The 17,108-nt window shown below is 31.2% G+C and overlaps 1 protein-coding gene across 6 annotated transcripts; it reads left to right on the forward strand.

The window, feature by feature from the left end:
* The first annotated feature begins 471 nt into the window (after positions 1–471).
* Positions 472–10,913, forward strand: LOC105113887 (protein HEADING DATE 3A). 6 transcript variants are annotated; one of them, XM_011010504.1, is made up of 6 exons: positions 472–690; positions 1,903–1,982; positions 7,554–7,787; positions 7,949–8,010; positions 9,091–9,131; positions 10,547–10,913. In XM_011010504.1, exons 3-6 carry the CDS (start codon positions 7,590–7,592, stop codon positions 10,768–10,770), a joined length of 525 nt encoding a protein of 174 aa, XP_011008806.1. In that variant the 5' UTR covers positions 472–690; positions 1,903–1,982; positions 7,554–7,589; the 3' UTR covers positions 10,771–10,913. The 6 variants fall into 6 exon arrangements, 5 of the variants coding, with proteins under 5 accessions (XP_011008806.1, XP_011008650.1, XP_011008885.1 ...); XM_011010348.1 differs by having other exon boundaries at positions 473–690; positions 795–1,982; XM_011010428.1 differs by having other exon boundaries at positions 476–690; positions 1,749–1,982.
* The last annotated feature ends 6,195 nt before the right edge of the window (positions 10,914–17,108 follow it).

Consider the following 17,108-nt stretch of genomic DNA (forward strand, 5'->3'; position numbering starts at 1 on the left):
ATGCTTTCCGGTTATTTTTAATTTGATTTAGTTTTTATTAAAAAAATAACTAAATTAAAATTTTTTGAAAAAAAACCGAAACTATCTCAAATAAATCAATTTTGATTAAGCTTGATTAGGTTTTTTAAATAAAAATTGGTTTAAACCGATTTGACTTGATTTTAGCTTAGTTTTTTCTATTTGACTTGGTTTTTTTTCAGGGCTTTTTCCATTTGGGTTTGGTTCGGGTTTTTTATAAAACCGAACCAGCTGTTGGGTTTGGTTCGGGTTTTTTATAAAACTGAACCAGCTGATTTTTTAATTTTAATTGATTTTTTTCAGTTTGATTTTTTAATTATTTGTTTTTGTTTTTTTAGTTTAATCAGTTTTTTGGGTTTTTTTCTCATCCCTGCTGCCTCCTCCCTTTTAACAAATTTTCAGGGATTTAGTTGGAACTATGACTAAGTATAGGGACTAGACTATAGATATTTATAAAATGTAGATATTATACTTCAAACTAATTAACTTGCCCAACACAAAAGCAAAACACACCGCCTCCTCCCTTTCTTTTTCTAATTCACCTCCCGCTCCACAATCCTCGTCATCAGCCACCAAGCACCCCCGGGCACCGCCCAACGCCCATCAGCCACCACCATCAAAGCTTCAAGTCGCGGTCTCCGTCCAAGCTTCAAGGTGCGGTCTCCGGACCAGGTATTTTTTTATCAACAGTAATCTGAGTACCCAAGTATTTCTGTACACCTAACTTAATTATTAATAGTAAATATTTTTCATTTTCATATCATTTAAAATCAAAGATGAACATGAGGAGGGAGAGTTTGAATTACAAAATCGGGTTGTAAATAATCGATAAAAAGAGGGTCTGAGTTTATTTCTTCTCTGTTCAGACGAAAAAAAGGGTATGAGCTTCGAATTGCTAATTTTCTTAGTAGTTGTTACAAGATTTTAGGGGATGTTTTGAAAAAATTCAGATTGTGTATTGGATTGTTAAGTTTGTAATTTTTGGGGATTACCAGCGTGTTTCTACCTTTGATATAAGAAAAAAGTTTGAAAGGAATATGTTATGGAAGTAGGATTTGAAAATGGACTGTTAAGATTACTGTAACAAATATTGAAAGATCAAATATCAAGCATGCTTGGTGGAATTTGGAAAAAAAATAAAATTATAGCCAACAGTAGATCCTAATATATTGTAATCATAATATCATCTAAGATGAACTAAATTATGATCAGTTGCTAGAAAAAAGAGATGTATAAGTTTAATATTAAAGTGTAAATAATAAATTTTGGTAAAAGTGGAGTGGCGTCACGCTGTTAGTGTGGGAACAGCATCCAAAATTTTTAAGGGGGATTTACCCTAATTTCAAGCGGCAATGTTTTACCCCACCTTTTACTCTCCAGGCCGGGCCACGATTTAATTTGTAAAATTAACATATACTTATCATGTTATCGTGGAAATCGCTTTAAAACTCCAAAACTGAGAAAATTGAATGAAATCATAAGTTGAAAATCGGTAAACTCGCGATTTTAATACCGAGTTTACATTTTCGTGGATGTGAATGTGAAAGTGAAATCATCAAGTGTGATTTCCTTGTCTTGTTTCTATGACTAATTTCATTCTGGTGATTTACCAGCTGTCTTCTTCACTCTTACTCTCTCCTTTAACTTCTCCTTTTCATTCAAGAAAACATCTATGCTTTTCAATTCCCTCATCTTACAATCTCCCCATCGTAATCCCTTTTGTTTTGTAGTACTCTGTAGAAAGAAAAAAGAAGATAGAGGGAGACCCATCTGTGATTTCAACAACTATTTTTCTCTCCTTTAACTTCTCCTTTTCATTCAAGAAAACATCTATGCTTTTCAATTTCCCCATCTTAATCCCTTTTGTTATGTAGTACTCTGTAGAAAGAAAAAAGAAGATAGAGGGAGACCCCTCTGTGATTTCAACAAACAAAGTCTTTGAGATCTGCCCACTTCGCTTACAGGTGCTTTTCTTATTTCTAATCTGATTCATGGACCTCAATTACATGCAAATATTATCCTTTTTTGCTTCTTTTTGTTGTTATCATTTTGTTTTTTTTCGGGTATTCAACTCTGGTTTCAAAATGGTTTCTTTAATGTTGTATTTCTAGGAACTGAAATTTTTGTAGATGGGCTTATAAACTTTGGATTATTTCCATGTTATTTCTTTGTCTGGTCGCTGATAAATTATGGAAAATGTATACAAGGGGTAAGAAAACATTGTTTTTCTTAGTTTTATTTCTCCGTTTGGTTGATGACCAAAGGTGGGAATAATAGCAAAATCTACCTTCTTTTTACTATCAATTTTAGTTTCATTGTACAAGACTTTTATATTGTAAAATACTTGGATAATTGTGTTAATTGTTGTGCTAGCTGGACAAAAATGTGTGATAGTGAGGAATTGTGCTGAGTCAACAATTTGGCTACTCTCTATTTGCATGATGAAAATGTACAGTTGTATACATTATAACATGCTATTCTTAAATTTCTTTCATTTTGAGTCTTTGACCATTACGGTCTCTGCATCCCCATATTCTTTTCATGGGATGAAAAACTATGTACATGAATAATTATATTGTGTTTTTAAGTTACTTATGCATAAATTTTTAATTAACCTATGTAATTTAAGGTGCTAACTTGAACTATATAAGGAAAAAATTTAGTTATGATTTTATAATTTTACAATCCGAGTTTATATTGTATTTTGTTGTTGTGACGTTTACAATCCAAGTTTATATTGTATTTTTTTGTGACATGTAAAAAATATATTTTTGATAATCTTTCTCGAGGCCTCTACCAAATATATCTATAGGTATTTCTTTTTTGTTTTTGAAAAATTACAAAATACTCTTCTAATGAAGACCCTGTCTGTGGCTACGTTTGCACCGGAATCTCAACAAAATGTGAATTTGTTTTGTTTAAAAATAATTTTATTTTACGTATTTTTATTGTTTTGATGTTACAATATTAAAAATATTTTAATATTTCTATAGGTATTTCTTTTTTGTTTTTGAAAAATTACAAAATATTCCTCTAATTAAGACCCTCTTTGGGGCTGCGTTTACATTGGAATCTCAACAAAATTTGAATTTTTTTTGTTTAAAAATAATTTTATTTTATGTATTTTGATATTATATTGTTAAAAATGTTTTTTAACAAAAATAAACAAAAAATATTTTAATATATTTATAAATAAAAAATATTTTGAAAAATAGTAAGTATGGCATCCCTTAAATTATATTTGCTAACGAAGATTACGATTACGATTTGGTAAGTTTTCTCCATCTTTCTCCTTCAATTTTTCTTTTATATTGTCCCAAACTTTTCTTCTAAATTTGCACATTTGTTACAATATCCCATAGAAACTCCGAGAAGTCTTTTCCTCGGGCATTTTCCCTCCTAAACCGGGTGTAAAAAGGTCTTTTCGTAAGAAAAGGGATATTGTAAGAAAAGACAGCATGAAAAGACTTTTGCATACCTGGTTTTCATGTATAAAGAAAAGAGAGCTAGGAAAAGACCTTTTTACACCTGGTTAAGGAGGTTTATGTGTGAACTCGTTATGGTAAGTTTCTAGCTGCCGCTCTTATTTCCGCCATTTTAAGATGTTCTAGGAAATGAATTTTAGCTTAATTATCATAAAAGTTAGACATGGTAAAAGATAGCTGATAAGGCTGATCTAACTATTTAGAGCATGCTTTTATTTGTATTTTAAAAGTGTTTTTAAAAAAATTTAAAATTTTTCTTTTTTTATTAATTTTAAATTAATATTTTTATTAATTATTTTGATGTATTGATATTTAAAATAATTTTTAAAAAATAAAAAAATATTATTAATATTTCTTTTAATATAAAAAATAACTATAATTACGCTGCCCAGACAAACTAGAGTATGAAGCTCACGTGTTTAGCGAAAGGTTGGGAAGAAGATGGTGGAGAAAGGTAGTAGCTACTTTAGTGAGATGGAAAGTAGTGCCATGCATGAATCGCCGGCCAAACAAATTTATTTCCATTTTAGGATAGTTCTTTGCCGGCCGCATTATAATCGTATCCTTTCTTCTTTTCCCATCAAGGATGAAAAACTGAGTGAAAGTTGACAAAGAAAAAGCAGCCAATCCAATCCACCTTTTGATTTCCGAATACTGGGCCCATGCTTTATGACTGGGTCCCTCCGCTCTGAGTGCTGTGGCCTGAAACATCCGAGGGAGGTCGAGTCAACTGTCCTCGGCTGTTTCATGTTCGAGGGAGCGAGTCACGTCTCTTTTTATCGCGAGCGCCAGCTACTTGTGTCTTTCGAGCGCTTATAAATTAGGTCTTTGATGCAAACAAATCATGCAGGTTTAAAAAAAAACAAAAGGAAAGAAAACAAATCATTCTGGACCTTTGCAGCCAAATTATATCTTGCGTCTCTGCTCGCTCAAGAGACTAACATTTTCTGATTGAATTGAATTTATCCAGAAAAAAGAAAAGATTTTAAATAAGCGAAAACATTTCATCTTTTTGGATTGGAAGGATGGCAAATGCGGAACACCCAAATTCAAAGAATGAGATGTGGATAGCCATCCAGTCAACAGCACAAATGCCAAATATTGACAGAGGACTGATATCAACCGCTCGGCAGATATATTAAGAAAGAGAAGTTACATCATTCAAACTCTAGGTTCCCGTTCCTGTCCTTCTGTATAGTTTGAACTCGACACTCCTCGAAAGAAAAATCCCGATCCCAGATCAGTACGATGGGAACTCTGTCTTTCTTTTCCTCTTTCTGCTGGTGAACAGAGAAAAAGACTTTCAAATTATTTGGAACGATATGGATTGCGGAGAATCTTTCATGCGAGACTTGAACAGATGCAGTACGTTTTTGGGGGGTGGTGCTGGCATCGTACAGGTTCCTGTATGATGCAATCCTCGAGAAGACTGACAGCTGCTTGAGCATCAATAGAAGCAAACGTGAAGACAACCAGACTTCACCACCTCTGTTACTGATGTAGCTGTGCCTGAAGAAGGAGCTAGCATATCATCACTTGGTGAAAGCAAAGAAAGGTTTTTTTTTTTTTTGAAAAGCAAAGAAAGACTAAACTCTTTTTATCTGTACATCTAGAATCAGAACCGATATGATTCGAAAATTAGACATCACATCATCGCTTTACTGTTTACCGTTTAATTACCACTGATTATCAATGGATATGTAAATAAATATAACAAATCTCGCTTAACAAAGATCGACTGGCTTTGTAGTGATTAGTAAACTCCATCGATTAAGTTAACTTAATAGCGTATCAGTTTCTGGATAAACTTAATATTCTAAAAAAAAATAGTTTGCATTTCGTCTATTTAATTGAAAAATAAATTTAAAATGGATAGCGGTTGGGAATCATACTGGCCACCGCACCACTGTGATCGATGACCAGTGGCCGGTATCGGCCATGCAAGATTTACCGATTCCCAAACAAGCGAGCTTAGTTGTGATGATGTCATTAATTATATATTCAATTAGTCCTCCTTGTTTCTAGAATATCCCTCTTGGCCAATAAAACTTCAGCACTTTGACCCAATAACTCATGATCAATTGGCTATTTGCAAATCAATTGGAAGGTTTTTATTTTGGTGTAACCACTTGTGGATTGTGATTTTTGTTCGAGGTGCTGTGAGGATATCATGCGTGTTAGTTGGGAAACAATTGATGGCAATTTTAAAAATAAATACAAAACAATTTTTAGAGTATCACCCAATAATTTAAATTCTTAAATTAAAATAATTATTTAACATAGAATTGCAAGTTAAGATGTCACCACTCTCGTTCTTCTGGTTAAATTAGATTTTTTTGGCATAATAATGATGAATTTGTATAAATTTCAAGTTTAAATAATTTGATTAGTACTTAATGGAGTTGATATAAACCTACTTTTTTACCTTTAATCATGCAATAATTTAAACTTACAATGAGGATGGATTTGGAGGGCATTGATCTAAGTGAATTGCTAACTTAGATCGATGTCAAGAGAAATTTCAAAAGGCAAACGAAAATGTTTCTCAATCATTGAAAAACTGAGGTATTTTATACTTTTCTCTGTTATTTTGAACGGTCTATAATTTTTTAGGTGCAATTGGGTTCTTGTATTAAAAAGAAAATTGTAATCAGACGAGTGAGGTTTCGTATATATATAACTAAATCTTGTTTTTTATTTAAAAAATATATAATAAAATAGAAATGCATTATCAAATAAACAAAAACCAAATCAAGTGACCACGACAAGACATGGTTTGTGACTGGTTCGTATGTGGTTCCTCCAGAAGGTTAAGGTTGTTGTATAACCTTCAAACTTTGAGAAATTTCACGTTCTAAGTCCTAAAACTTAGAAGTATATATTTTTAGTTATATTTCGCAACCCCAGCATCAAGATATTATATCCATAACTTTCCTTGTGTTGTTTTAGATTCAAAATTATTTTAATTTCTTCACATTAGCACTCCAATCCTAAAATCCTTGTTGTTTGTTTGTGGCAGTATCAAAATGTATTGTCTTGCAAATAGAAATCAAAAACTGAAAATTGAAAACCATTTTTCTTATATATATATATATATATATATAGTTTTTATTAATATGTTGGCATAAAAAAAAAACACATGCAACAGCAGGGCAAAACACTTTTCATTTCTTTCTTCTCTACTCACATAACACAAAAATTATATATAATCGTACCAAACAGCACTTTATTAATCATGCATATGAGCCTGCAAGATTCAAGTTCATATAAATTATATATGATCATACCAAACGTCAATTAATGACTTGTTTCCTCTAAGATATAAAAGTTTGACTTCAACTGAGTGAGCTCAAAACTCCACCTTTTAAAATATATTTCTTGAGCTATTAAAGACTCTCAATGATGTTTTTTTTTTAAAAAAATGAGGATATAATTTTTATTCACTTAAGATACATATATTTTTAAAACGGGCATTAGTGTAGTGCTATTTACAGTGTTAGGATATTATCAAATGTAAAAATATTTAATCTAACTCTTATTATAATTTATTAGAAAAATACTTATTTTTTCGTAAATATCTCTCGAGACAATGATATATTCCATGATCTAACTGGTTATATATGTTGGATATGTTTACAACTGTAGAAAGTCTTCTTCGAGTTCCAATCAATCTTGCTTTTACCGTCCTAGGAACTAGGAGGAGGGGAAGAGAAGAAATGAATCTGGCCCTTTCATTGGAGATCGAAACAAACTGAAAGATGAAAATGGCTCTCTTTAATTTTTGAACAAATAAAAAGGGTAGCCGCCTTTATTTTATTCCTTTCGGACTCCGAATGAAATAGAGTTTGAGTTTCGGACAATGATATATCACCATAACGTGATCTAGGAATCCACAAAAGAAAAGAAAAAAAAAAACAATAAAGCAAGGTGTATTCTGTTAATGGCAGAGCAGTGAAAAATTGATGCCACAAGAGAGTGCTATAAATACCCGACGTATCTCCTTCCATGGAAGCCATAAAAAATTAATCAGCATTCATTTGCACGACTCAGACTGTACCTGCTTACGAGTGGATTTACTGTGAAAAAATGTCAAGGGATAGAGATCCTCTGAGCGTTGGCCGTGTTATAGGGGACGTGCTGGACCCCTTCACAAAGTCTATCCCCCTCAGGGTCACTTACAATTCCAGAGAGGTCAACAACGGTTGCGAGCTCAAGCCCTCTCAGGTTGCCAACCAGCCTAGGGTTGATATTGGAGGGGAAGATCTAAGGACCTTCTACACTCTGGTACGTGTCAGCTCCTCCTTTAAGTAGCAGTCTTTCGTTTATTTATTTCTTATGTTTTCCGGTGACTTCATTAAGTACAGTATTTACTGCAGCCAAACGTGCATATTTTTTATTCTCTAGATTATTTGACAATCTTACGAGTGAACTCACTTCCATCGTAGGTTATGGTGGACCCTGACGCACCCAGCCCAAGTGACCCCAGCCTAAGAGAATATTTGCATTGGTAAATGGCAAAATGCCTCCCTCTCTCTCAACGCTCTATTTCGATCTTGGTGTTATGATGGATCTATCGTAAATATGTGATATAAACAGGGTTAAAAGATCAAGAATATGCTTTAATTATTGCTATAATTACATTTTAATTAACAATGAAACTACTGAGTTAAGTGCTCTATAAAAAATAATAACTGCATATGTACGTAGATTTACGTGGCTCTATACACACACACACACACACACATTGATCACAGCTGATATTACTCTTGTAGAATTGTTGGTCTGGATTGGTCACTAAGTACAGTACGTACGTTGAAAGCAAGGGAAGAGTTTCCATGACCCTCTCTGTTTCTGTTTTCTTGTCTGATTTGCAGCATGTTCCTTTCATTGTTTTCTTTCTCTTTCATTTCTTTGTTTTTTTAATTCCTTTGTTGCTCAGTGGGTCAACCAAACAGGGAGCAGATTGACTAGGGTTCGTTTAGAGATGCCGGGTCTATATTTAGTCACGTACGATGATATTGGGTACCTATATCCAGACTCTTTTTTTTTTTTTGGGATTCTGAATTTCTTTTATATAAAATAATATTTAATAAAATAACATAGTTTATAGTTTAAAGAGTTACAAACTACGTCTATAATTCAAGAATTGTAAGTGTTATCGTGACTCTTTTAAATTATAAAATTATTGGATAGAATATTCAGTTAAATAAATAAATAAAAAAGATTTAGGAATCAAATCAAAACTTTGAAAACGGTTATTATTAAAAAAATCTCCACAAAACAAATTAAAAAACACAAAAATAAATCACAAACAATGATACATAAGGGCCCACACAATTTTCTACTCCATATAATATAATATCCAAGTAGTGTAGTAATCGATATTGAACGAATTTCTAATCGGCAAAACTGATGATCAACCCAGTTTAGTTAGTTATATATTGTCGTGTGTAGAAAATAAATATAATAGAAAGTAGAAACAGAACCTTATCTTGCATATATATCCAACGCATGATACCGCAAGTCGACTATGCTCTGTTTGTTTGAACTTCAGCTGATATGAACTTCTTGTCACATGAACTCGCAGGTTGGTGACTGATATTCCAGCAACAACTGGGGCAAGCTTTGGTGAGTATATTTACATTAATATTTTCTTAAAAGACTCAAGAATTCCATTAGGATTTAGGAACTTCTAATTTTACTTGTATACTTGTCTATACTCCTACGTACTCAGTCTAGGAATTATGCTAGTTTGTTTGCTTTTTCCCGTCATATAACCCTTTCCTGTGATATAATAATTACTAGAGTGAAATTGAGTTATTGAGACTCAAACCTCATTTATTCAAAGAAGCTATCGATCTAGTATACAACCGCTGGGTTATATATATATATATGTGATGTTCTGGTTTTATTTATAAAGCATATTGTTTGTCGGGACACCATTATCGATCCTTCGAAATATGATCTCTCGTCATGATTCTATTTCAGTGAATATTCTGATTAGGAAAAAATCAATTATGGCAGTTTTGCTGGCATATGATTGGATCGAAATTTAGTTGTCCAGGGGTTCTCCACCAAAGCCGTTTTAGATTTTTTTTTTTTAGCTATACGTGCAAAAAAATTCATTTCTAAATAGCATTTAAATAATTAAAAAAAACAGCATTTGAAAGGGAAAAAAAGTCATTTCTGTAATATATATATTTTTTAAGTAATCAAATCTCAAATAATTTTCATTAACAATATATATAAAAAAAAGGTCTTGGAAATTAAGCCGCTAGATTTCTGAAGTGCAAGAAATTTCTAATTATAATTAGTTTTTCTCGTGGGGTTTATTGGTTGTGTTTTTAGCAACTTGGAATTGAAGAATCCAATTTAAGAAACCTGGGATTTGATAATAGCCAATCAAGGAGGGGAACTGAAGAATTATTCCTTTTCACCGGTCTCTTTTATCTTATCAACAATGTCCCATGATATGTTTTTTCGGTTTAATCAACGGGGTGTTTTTTAGTTTAACTTTTATGTAATAAAGGGTTAAACAAGAATTAAGCATGCCATTTATATATAAAGTGATATATTAATGAAAAAAATATTTTTTATGATTTTTTAAAAGCTCAAATGATGAGAGTGCTGATTCTCGAAAGGTAATATATTCCCACTACCTACGAGATATGACGTTTGAGGCAACGATGAGACACCAAAAGTTTCTAGGCCAAATAGCCAGGTCTTTTCCATTTCCACCTGCGGGCTCGTAGAAAAGCAAACAAAAGAGTGGATGGGGATTGTGGGCGGACAAGGACAGTGAAGATAAAATAATATGCTTGCTTTTTATTGCTTTAACGCCTGAGGGTTGCTGGGTACGTGGCCATATCAATTATGTGTTCTGATTGGTGAACTGTCTTTGTGAAATAGGAAATTAATAAAACCTCCACATATGTATACGTTGATCCTGAAATACCTCATGCATGACAGGGAAATCTTGATTTTTTAGATATGTTCTTGCTTGTTTGCATCAGAACTAACTATTATATCGACATTTTGCGAAGGCCATGAAACTGTGTGCTATGAGAGCCCGAGGCCGACAATGGGAATTCATCGGTTTGTTTTCGTTTTGTTTCGGCAACTGGGCAGGCAAACTGTGTATGCCCCTGGGTGGCGCCAGAACTTCAACACCAGAGACTTTGCTGAGGTATACAATCTTGGATCGCCAGTGGCTGCTGTTTATTTCAACTGCCAGAGGGAGAGTGGCTCTGGTGGTAGGAGGCGATAATAGGAAGATATCCCTTTAAATATTCCCATGTTGAAAAAAGACTGAAAACAAGTCCATCAATATGGTATTGCTGCATATACAGTCCTATCATCTAGCTTCCCCTATTATATTCCTGCCTACTTGTAGCAAAAACACCTGATCACGTCAAGGTATCAATAAAATATGATGTTATTATTGTTATAAGTGATGCTTTTTCTGTTTTTTTCACTTTCAAAATGAGACCTAAGATATCGACTACATTCGGAAAATCGTCCCCCCTTGTCCTTCAATTTTCATCTCATCCTTTTCAATGTCTTAAGCCTTCAAATAGAATTCAAAGTTGTCAAGTACATGTATGAAACTACGAATTGTTGCTGCATGCTGCTTAATTCCCTACTTCACTATCTGTTTTCTTTTTCCCTCGTACATCCACTATTTCCTCTTCTTTTCCAAAAAAAAAAATGGATTTTCCATACATTTGACTTCAATACTTGCTTCAACACTTATTGGCTATTTACAGTACCCGCTGTTTCTTTTACATCTTGGTCTGTAATCATCCATCACATTAGGAGGAAAGGAAACCTTTGGACATTTTGATTTTTCAGATACAAAATTATACCCAGTGACAAGAAGATAAGTTAATCCTGTCAAGCCTCCGAGAGGGCCAAAAAACGATGGCAAATTTGTTAAGAAATGGAGTGAGCGCATAGAGTAAACTAAATGAACCAGTTTTCCGGTAGCAATGGTCAAAAGAATGTCCTTGATAGAGTCCAGAAAAGTCGATAATAGAGAAATAAGTGTAGTCAATAGCAGCACCATAATAGACGAGCTTGTAACAATAATAGAGAAATAAGTGTAGTCAATAGCGTTGCCTATGATCGCAGAACAACCCAATTAATTGAGAAGAATTTTCAAGCAGGATATCAATTTCAGCTCCCATGCAAGATGGAGATCTTTCAGTTCAACTTGGTGCCATTTCATCAGACACCCCAGCTATAAAAGCCTTGCTTTCGACAAGAAAACACATTCTGCGTGGTAGAAAATTGTTCGAACCTGAGCTGCTTCCTAATTAAGATACTAAGCCCGCCACCTCATCAAATAACAGCACCATAATAGACGAGCTTGTAAAAGACTATGAGTGGCCAGGCAAGTCCTCTGATTATAGTTTATAAGCGCGATGGAAAAAATTTTCAGAGACATCAAAACATTCATGAACTTCACATATCATGCCCCGAGTCATGAGTAAAGGTTGGTGTTCAACTTAATTAATAGCTTTTGGGTCTACAAGTATATCATTGGGTTGGATCTGTTAACGTGTTCTCAATGCCCAACATGATTTTTTCTGTGTTCCTTGTTTTGTTGTTAATTTTAGCTTCCCACCAAATTTTCTTTATCCAGGTAGTTACGGGTAGCTCTCCGGCAGATATTGTAATTGGATTCCGTCGTGGATAGACCATAACGATGATACATGCATAACCCCCTTGATGGTCCTCGAGGAACCTTTGCCCATGCTACCCCACCAACGAGGAACGCAAGGTTCCTTTCGATGCATGTGAAAACGGGAGTCAAGATTCAGGACCTAGTCAAGTGGACCTGGAATCTGTCGCTGTGCATGAAAGAGCACATGTTCTTGACCATAATGACATCGATCCAAACGCCGTTGCCATCTATCTTCAAGAATATTTTTTTAAAAATTAATTAACAAAAGATATTTTTTAATTAATAACAAACATTTTTTGTCCAATAAAAAATTTAATTTGATTTTCATGAAAGTGTTTTTCCTTTTATTTTACATAAAAAATACTTTTTAAAAAATTATGAAAAAATTAAAAATATCATATTATTTGCTGATTATATCAAATTTGATCTTTAAATCATCTATCTTCAAGAATATTTTTTTAAAATTTTTTAAAAAATTAATTAATAAAAAACATTTTTTGTCCAATAAAAAATTTAATTTGATTTTCATGAAAGTGTTTTTCCTTTTATTTTACATAAAAAATACTTTTTAAAAAATTATGAAAAAATTAAAAATATCATATTATTTGCTGATTATATCAAATTTGATCTTTAAATTTTTTATTGTTATATATTTTTTTTTGAATATTTATTTTTTAATTTCATTCCTCATAATTTAATTTTTATATTAATTTTGGTTCTCATTTTTATAATTTTTATTTGTTTTTACCTTATTATTTTTTAATTAAAATTTTTTATCTATCAAATTTGGTTCTTATTTTATTTATTGTTATTTATTTTATTTGAAATAATTTATAAAATGCTAGTTATTATTATTTCAACTTTTTCATCTTTTATTTTTTTATTTTTTAAATTTGATCATTGTTATTTTGATTATTATTATTTATTTTATTTGAGATAATTTATGAAATTATATTTTTTTTAATTTTATTCTTATTTAAAATTTTAATTTGTAAGATTTATTCCTCGTTATTTTAATAAACTTGGAAAAATAAAATATTTATAAGTTATTTTCCAGCTCATTTTTCATAACACAGTCAAACACTCGAAAGTGTTTTCTAACGAAGGTCCCGTTTGTTTGTTGGAAAGTAGTTTTTTTTTAAAAGTGAATTTTGGAAAAGTGAATTATTTTCTGATGTTTGATAGTGTAATGAAAAATAAGTTGGAAAACACTTTCTATTATTTGGTTATTTCATAGAAAATGAGCTGAAAAATAACTTATTAATGTTTTTTTTTTTGAGGTTTATTAAAATAATGAGGAACAAGTCTTATAAATTTAAAAGTTGAATGAGAATGAAATTAAAAAAAAATATAATTTCATAAATTATCACAAAAAAATAAATAATAATCAAAATAATAAAGATCAAATCTAAAAAATATAAAAAAATAAAAGATTAATAAATTAAAATAATAATAATTAACATTTCCTAAATTATTTCAAATAAAATAAGTAACAATCAAAAGAACGAGTACCAAATTTGATAGATAAATAAATTTTAATAAAAAAAGACGGTGATAGATAAATAAATTTTAATAAAAAAAAGACGACGAAAAAGAAAACAATTATAAAAATAAAGATCAAATTTAATATAAAAATTAAATTTTAAAAGATAAAATTAAAAAATAAATATTTAAGACAAAATATATATAGCAATCAAATGTTTGATGACCAAATTTGATATAATCAGCAAATAATATGATATTTCTAAATTTCTCATAACTTCCGAAAAGTATTTTCTGTCCAAATTTTTCAGAAAAATATTTTTTAAAAAATCAAGTCAATTTTTTTTTTACTGAAAAGTATTTTTTATTAACCAACTTTTTTAATGACAAACAAATATACAAAAATTTAAAAAGTAGTTTCCTGAAAATTACTTTTCAGAAGACAAATGTTATCTAATATTTTTTATTATATTACCGAATATTATAAAATAATTTATTTTTTTCAGAATTTACTTTTCAAAAAAAAAAACGTTTAAGTAAACAAACAATCCCTACCAAAAAAGGGATTTCCGTGAGGATGATACTCTGGGCATGCGAGTTTTATACGAATTCACTAATAATTATTGGAACAAGAGGGAAAGAGAGGTTACATGCAGTTTTATTATCTTAATTGAGACTATGTATCTCCATCCTTTTCTATTAACGAATCTGTGTTTAGGCCATCCTAAAGGTGTTTGGAGTTTTTGTCTGCAAATCTTATCTCCTCGGACGCCTAGAACAATGATGTAAATAATTATTTTTGATAGAAAATGTTATGAATCGCCTGTTTTGGAGGGTTTAGCTAAAATTTCACGAATTTTACAATCCATATTTCAAAAGAAGGATAAAGAATACCAGTACTCGTTGAGCTCAAATTTTTCGAATTTGATGCAAGTCGTCTTCTTCATTTTTCTTCATGCAAAGAGAGATTGAGGCCTGGGCTGTTTCTATTTGGGCCTTCTACAGCTGAACGGGTATTTCTTGGTGTTGAAACTTTCAGGGCCTGGAGTGAACGCGGTTCACTTTAAGGTTTAATCAGGGCCATAAAGCCCATTTTCAAATCAGCGTAAAATCCCAGCCCGCGTCAGCGTAACAATCACGCGGGGCTTTATCGAACCGTTATAAATATACGAAATATGACGACTTTCCACTAAAATCACTTCTTCTTCTTCCCTTCGTTTTGTTTTTATGGCAGTTTTCCCTGGGGCTATGGTTCTTCAAGGGAAATTCCGGTACAAGAATACAGGAGGGCGGGCTGGATCTAGTCGAATCATGCCAGCGACTATATGGCGTTTTTTCTTATGCCTGTTTGTGCAGAACAGCTTTTTAGCAGCCAAGTTTTCTTATGTTCTTTCCTCATGATTATTTAATAAAACATGAATTTAAGCATCACTGTGTTCATTCGGTTGAAATGCATTGAAAAATAACCACTAGACAAACATGGTGTTTTTTCCATTTTTCTCAGTGACTTTCATCTCACATTTTAAAAGAAACGAATGTTTGTGAGGTTTGAAAGAATCCGTTGTTGATGTTGTTTTACGCTGTGTTATTTTCATCAAAAAATCTTTATTTTCATCTATTTTTGTGTGGAATCTTGTTTTCTTTTGCTAAAATAAGTTAATGTCTCCTAAAACTTCTCTAACAGAGTGCTTTTTGAACATTAGGTGCAAGTTTGTCACAAGTACTCACGAGCCGTAATTACTTCTGAATATTTACTTGATAGAAAGTACCGTCTTCTTCATTTCATGGAGCCATAACTACTGAACTGCGCACCACCCCTGCTCTCTGTTGTTGGGCAGGCTTGTTATTGACTGTCAACATTTCTGAATATAGAGACCAAAGTTTTCCTTTGCTTGTGTTATTTTTGGTTGCTTGGAATTTCAGGTCAGGCAACTAGCTGTGAAAGCTCGAGCTAGGAAACTTGCACCAGATGAATATCTGGGAAGAAATTTGTCACTGTTCGAGTTTTTTTTTGGTTTTCAAATGAAGATGGCCTGTTGGGTTTAGGCATTGCATAGTAGCTTGATTTTCTGCAGTTTTTCATCTTCCTCGCCAAAAAACAGAGATACACTACTACACGTCATTGTTGGTTTCCTGTCCATGTATACTGTATAAAAGATCTCTTTTATTGCAGGCTGGCATACTTCTTGATGGGGGAGGGACAGAGTTGTTGTCGATCAAACGAACGAGCAAGGCAAGGGAGTAGAATTTCATCACAGAGAGTAGTATTTTGTATCAAAAACTAAATTTTTATTTTTATTTAAAATTTTTAATTTTTAAAATCAATCAAAATCCCTTTCCTAAAAAAATAATTTTTTTTTAATATTTTCATATTATTTTGATGTACTAATATAAAATATTTTAAAAAATATATTTTAATACATTTTCGAGTAAAAAATATTTTAAACTGTAACTATTATTATTATTATATTCTCAAATACACTCTTAAACTATTTTGTTGGTTGTGAATTTGATCAATTTTTTAAAAATATAAGAAAAACATACTAAAAATGTGATGGATTTTTTTTTATAGTAGTATTGGATCAGCCAAACAAATAAATCTTAAAATCTTATTATTTAGTGCAGTTTTCTAATTAAACCGTATAAAAATTAATCTAATATAAATGGGTTGTTTTAATGGGTTTAAAGTTAGACTGAATGACCAATAAAAATATTGATTAACTTTAGAAAAAAAACAATGAAAAAGTTATTTTTTTAAATATTAAAATAATAATATATTTAATAATCTTAACTATATATATCTAAATTCGTGAACTTAGCCAGGTTAAATAACTTTTTTATTTGTTTATTTTGAACATTAATTCTAAAAAAAGTATTTATTTGAAATTATGATGATTTATGATGTATATTTCATAGTTAATTTAATATTAAATAATAAAATTAAATAAAAAATAAATTTTTTTAATCACTATTAATATTGAGTAAAAGGCCAAAATGCCTTTTATGGTTATGACCAGGCTCTCGAAGTTTAGCTTTAAAAGTAATTTTTTTGAAAAAAAACCTTAAATCTAAGTCAAGTGATGTTTTGCATCAATAAGCATTTTAGCAGCCTGTCTCTATAAAAAAAAACGAGCAAATTAACAATAATAACCTTGATCAATTAAAAAACAACTAGTACACAGTAATTGAAATAGAGTGGGTATGGAAGCCATTATAGGAAAAAAATAATTAATTTATTGTTTCAATTCATGTTAAATGATTCTCATGAATTCTCTAAATCCATGTTGATATTTTAAATTTATAGCCTGTAAAATTTAAAAAATCAAGTTTAATTAAGAATTTTAATTGCTAACAAATTTAACGTTGAAAAATAAAATTTTAAAAAATAATAAAATAATTTTACTATAAAAAATGATAAAAAAATAAATTGCCCTGTA

The sequence above is a fragment of the Populus euphratica genome, unplaced genomic scaffold (assembly GCF_000495115.2).
Source record: "Populus euphratica unplaced genomic scaffold, PopEup_1.0 scaffold1.1, whole genome shotgun sequence".
NCBI classification, from domain to species: Eukaryota; Viridiplantae; Streptophyta; class Magnoliopsida; order Malpighiales; family Salicaceae; genus Populus; species Populus euphratica.

What these genes read in the sequence shown, in the direction of transcription:
- LOC105113887 (XM_011010504.1), top strand. Translation starts at nt 7,590, where the DNA reads ATGTCAAGGGATAGAGATCCTCTGAGCGTTGGCCGTGTTATAGGGGAC. An exon ending in TAAGGACCTTCTACACTCTG is followed by an intron (nt 7,788 to 7,948) that starts GTACGTGTCAGC and finishes CTTCCATCGTAG; the next exon opens with GTTATGGTGGACCCTGACGC. An exon ending in CTAAGAGAATATTTGCATTG is followed by an intron (nt 8,011 to 9,090) that starts GTAAATGGCAAA and finishes ATGAACTCGCAG; the next exon opens with GTTGGTGACTGATATTCCAG.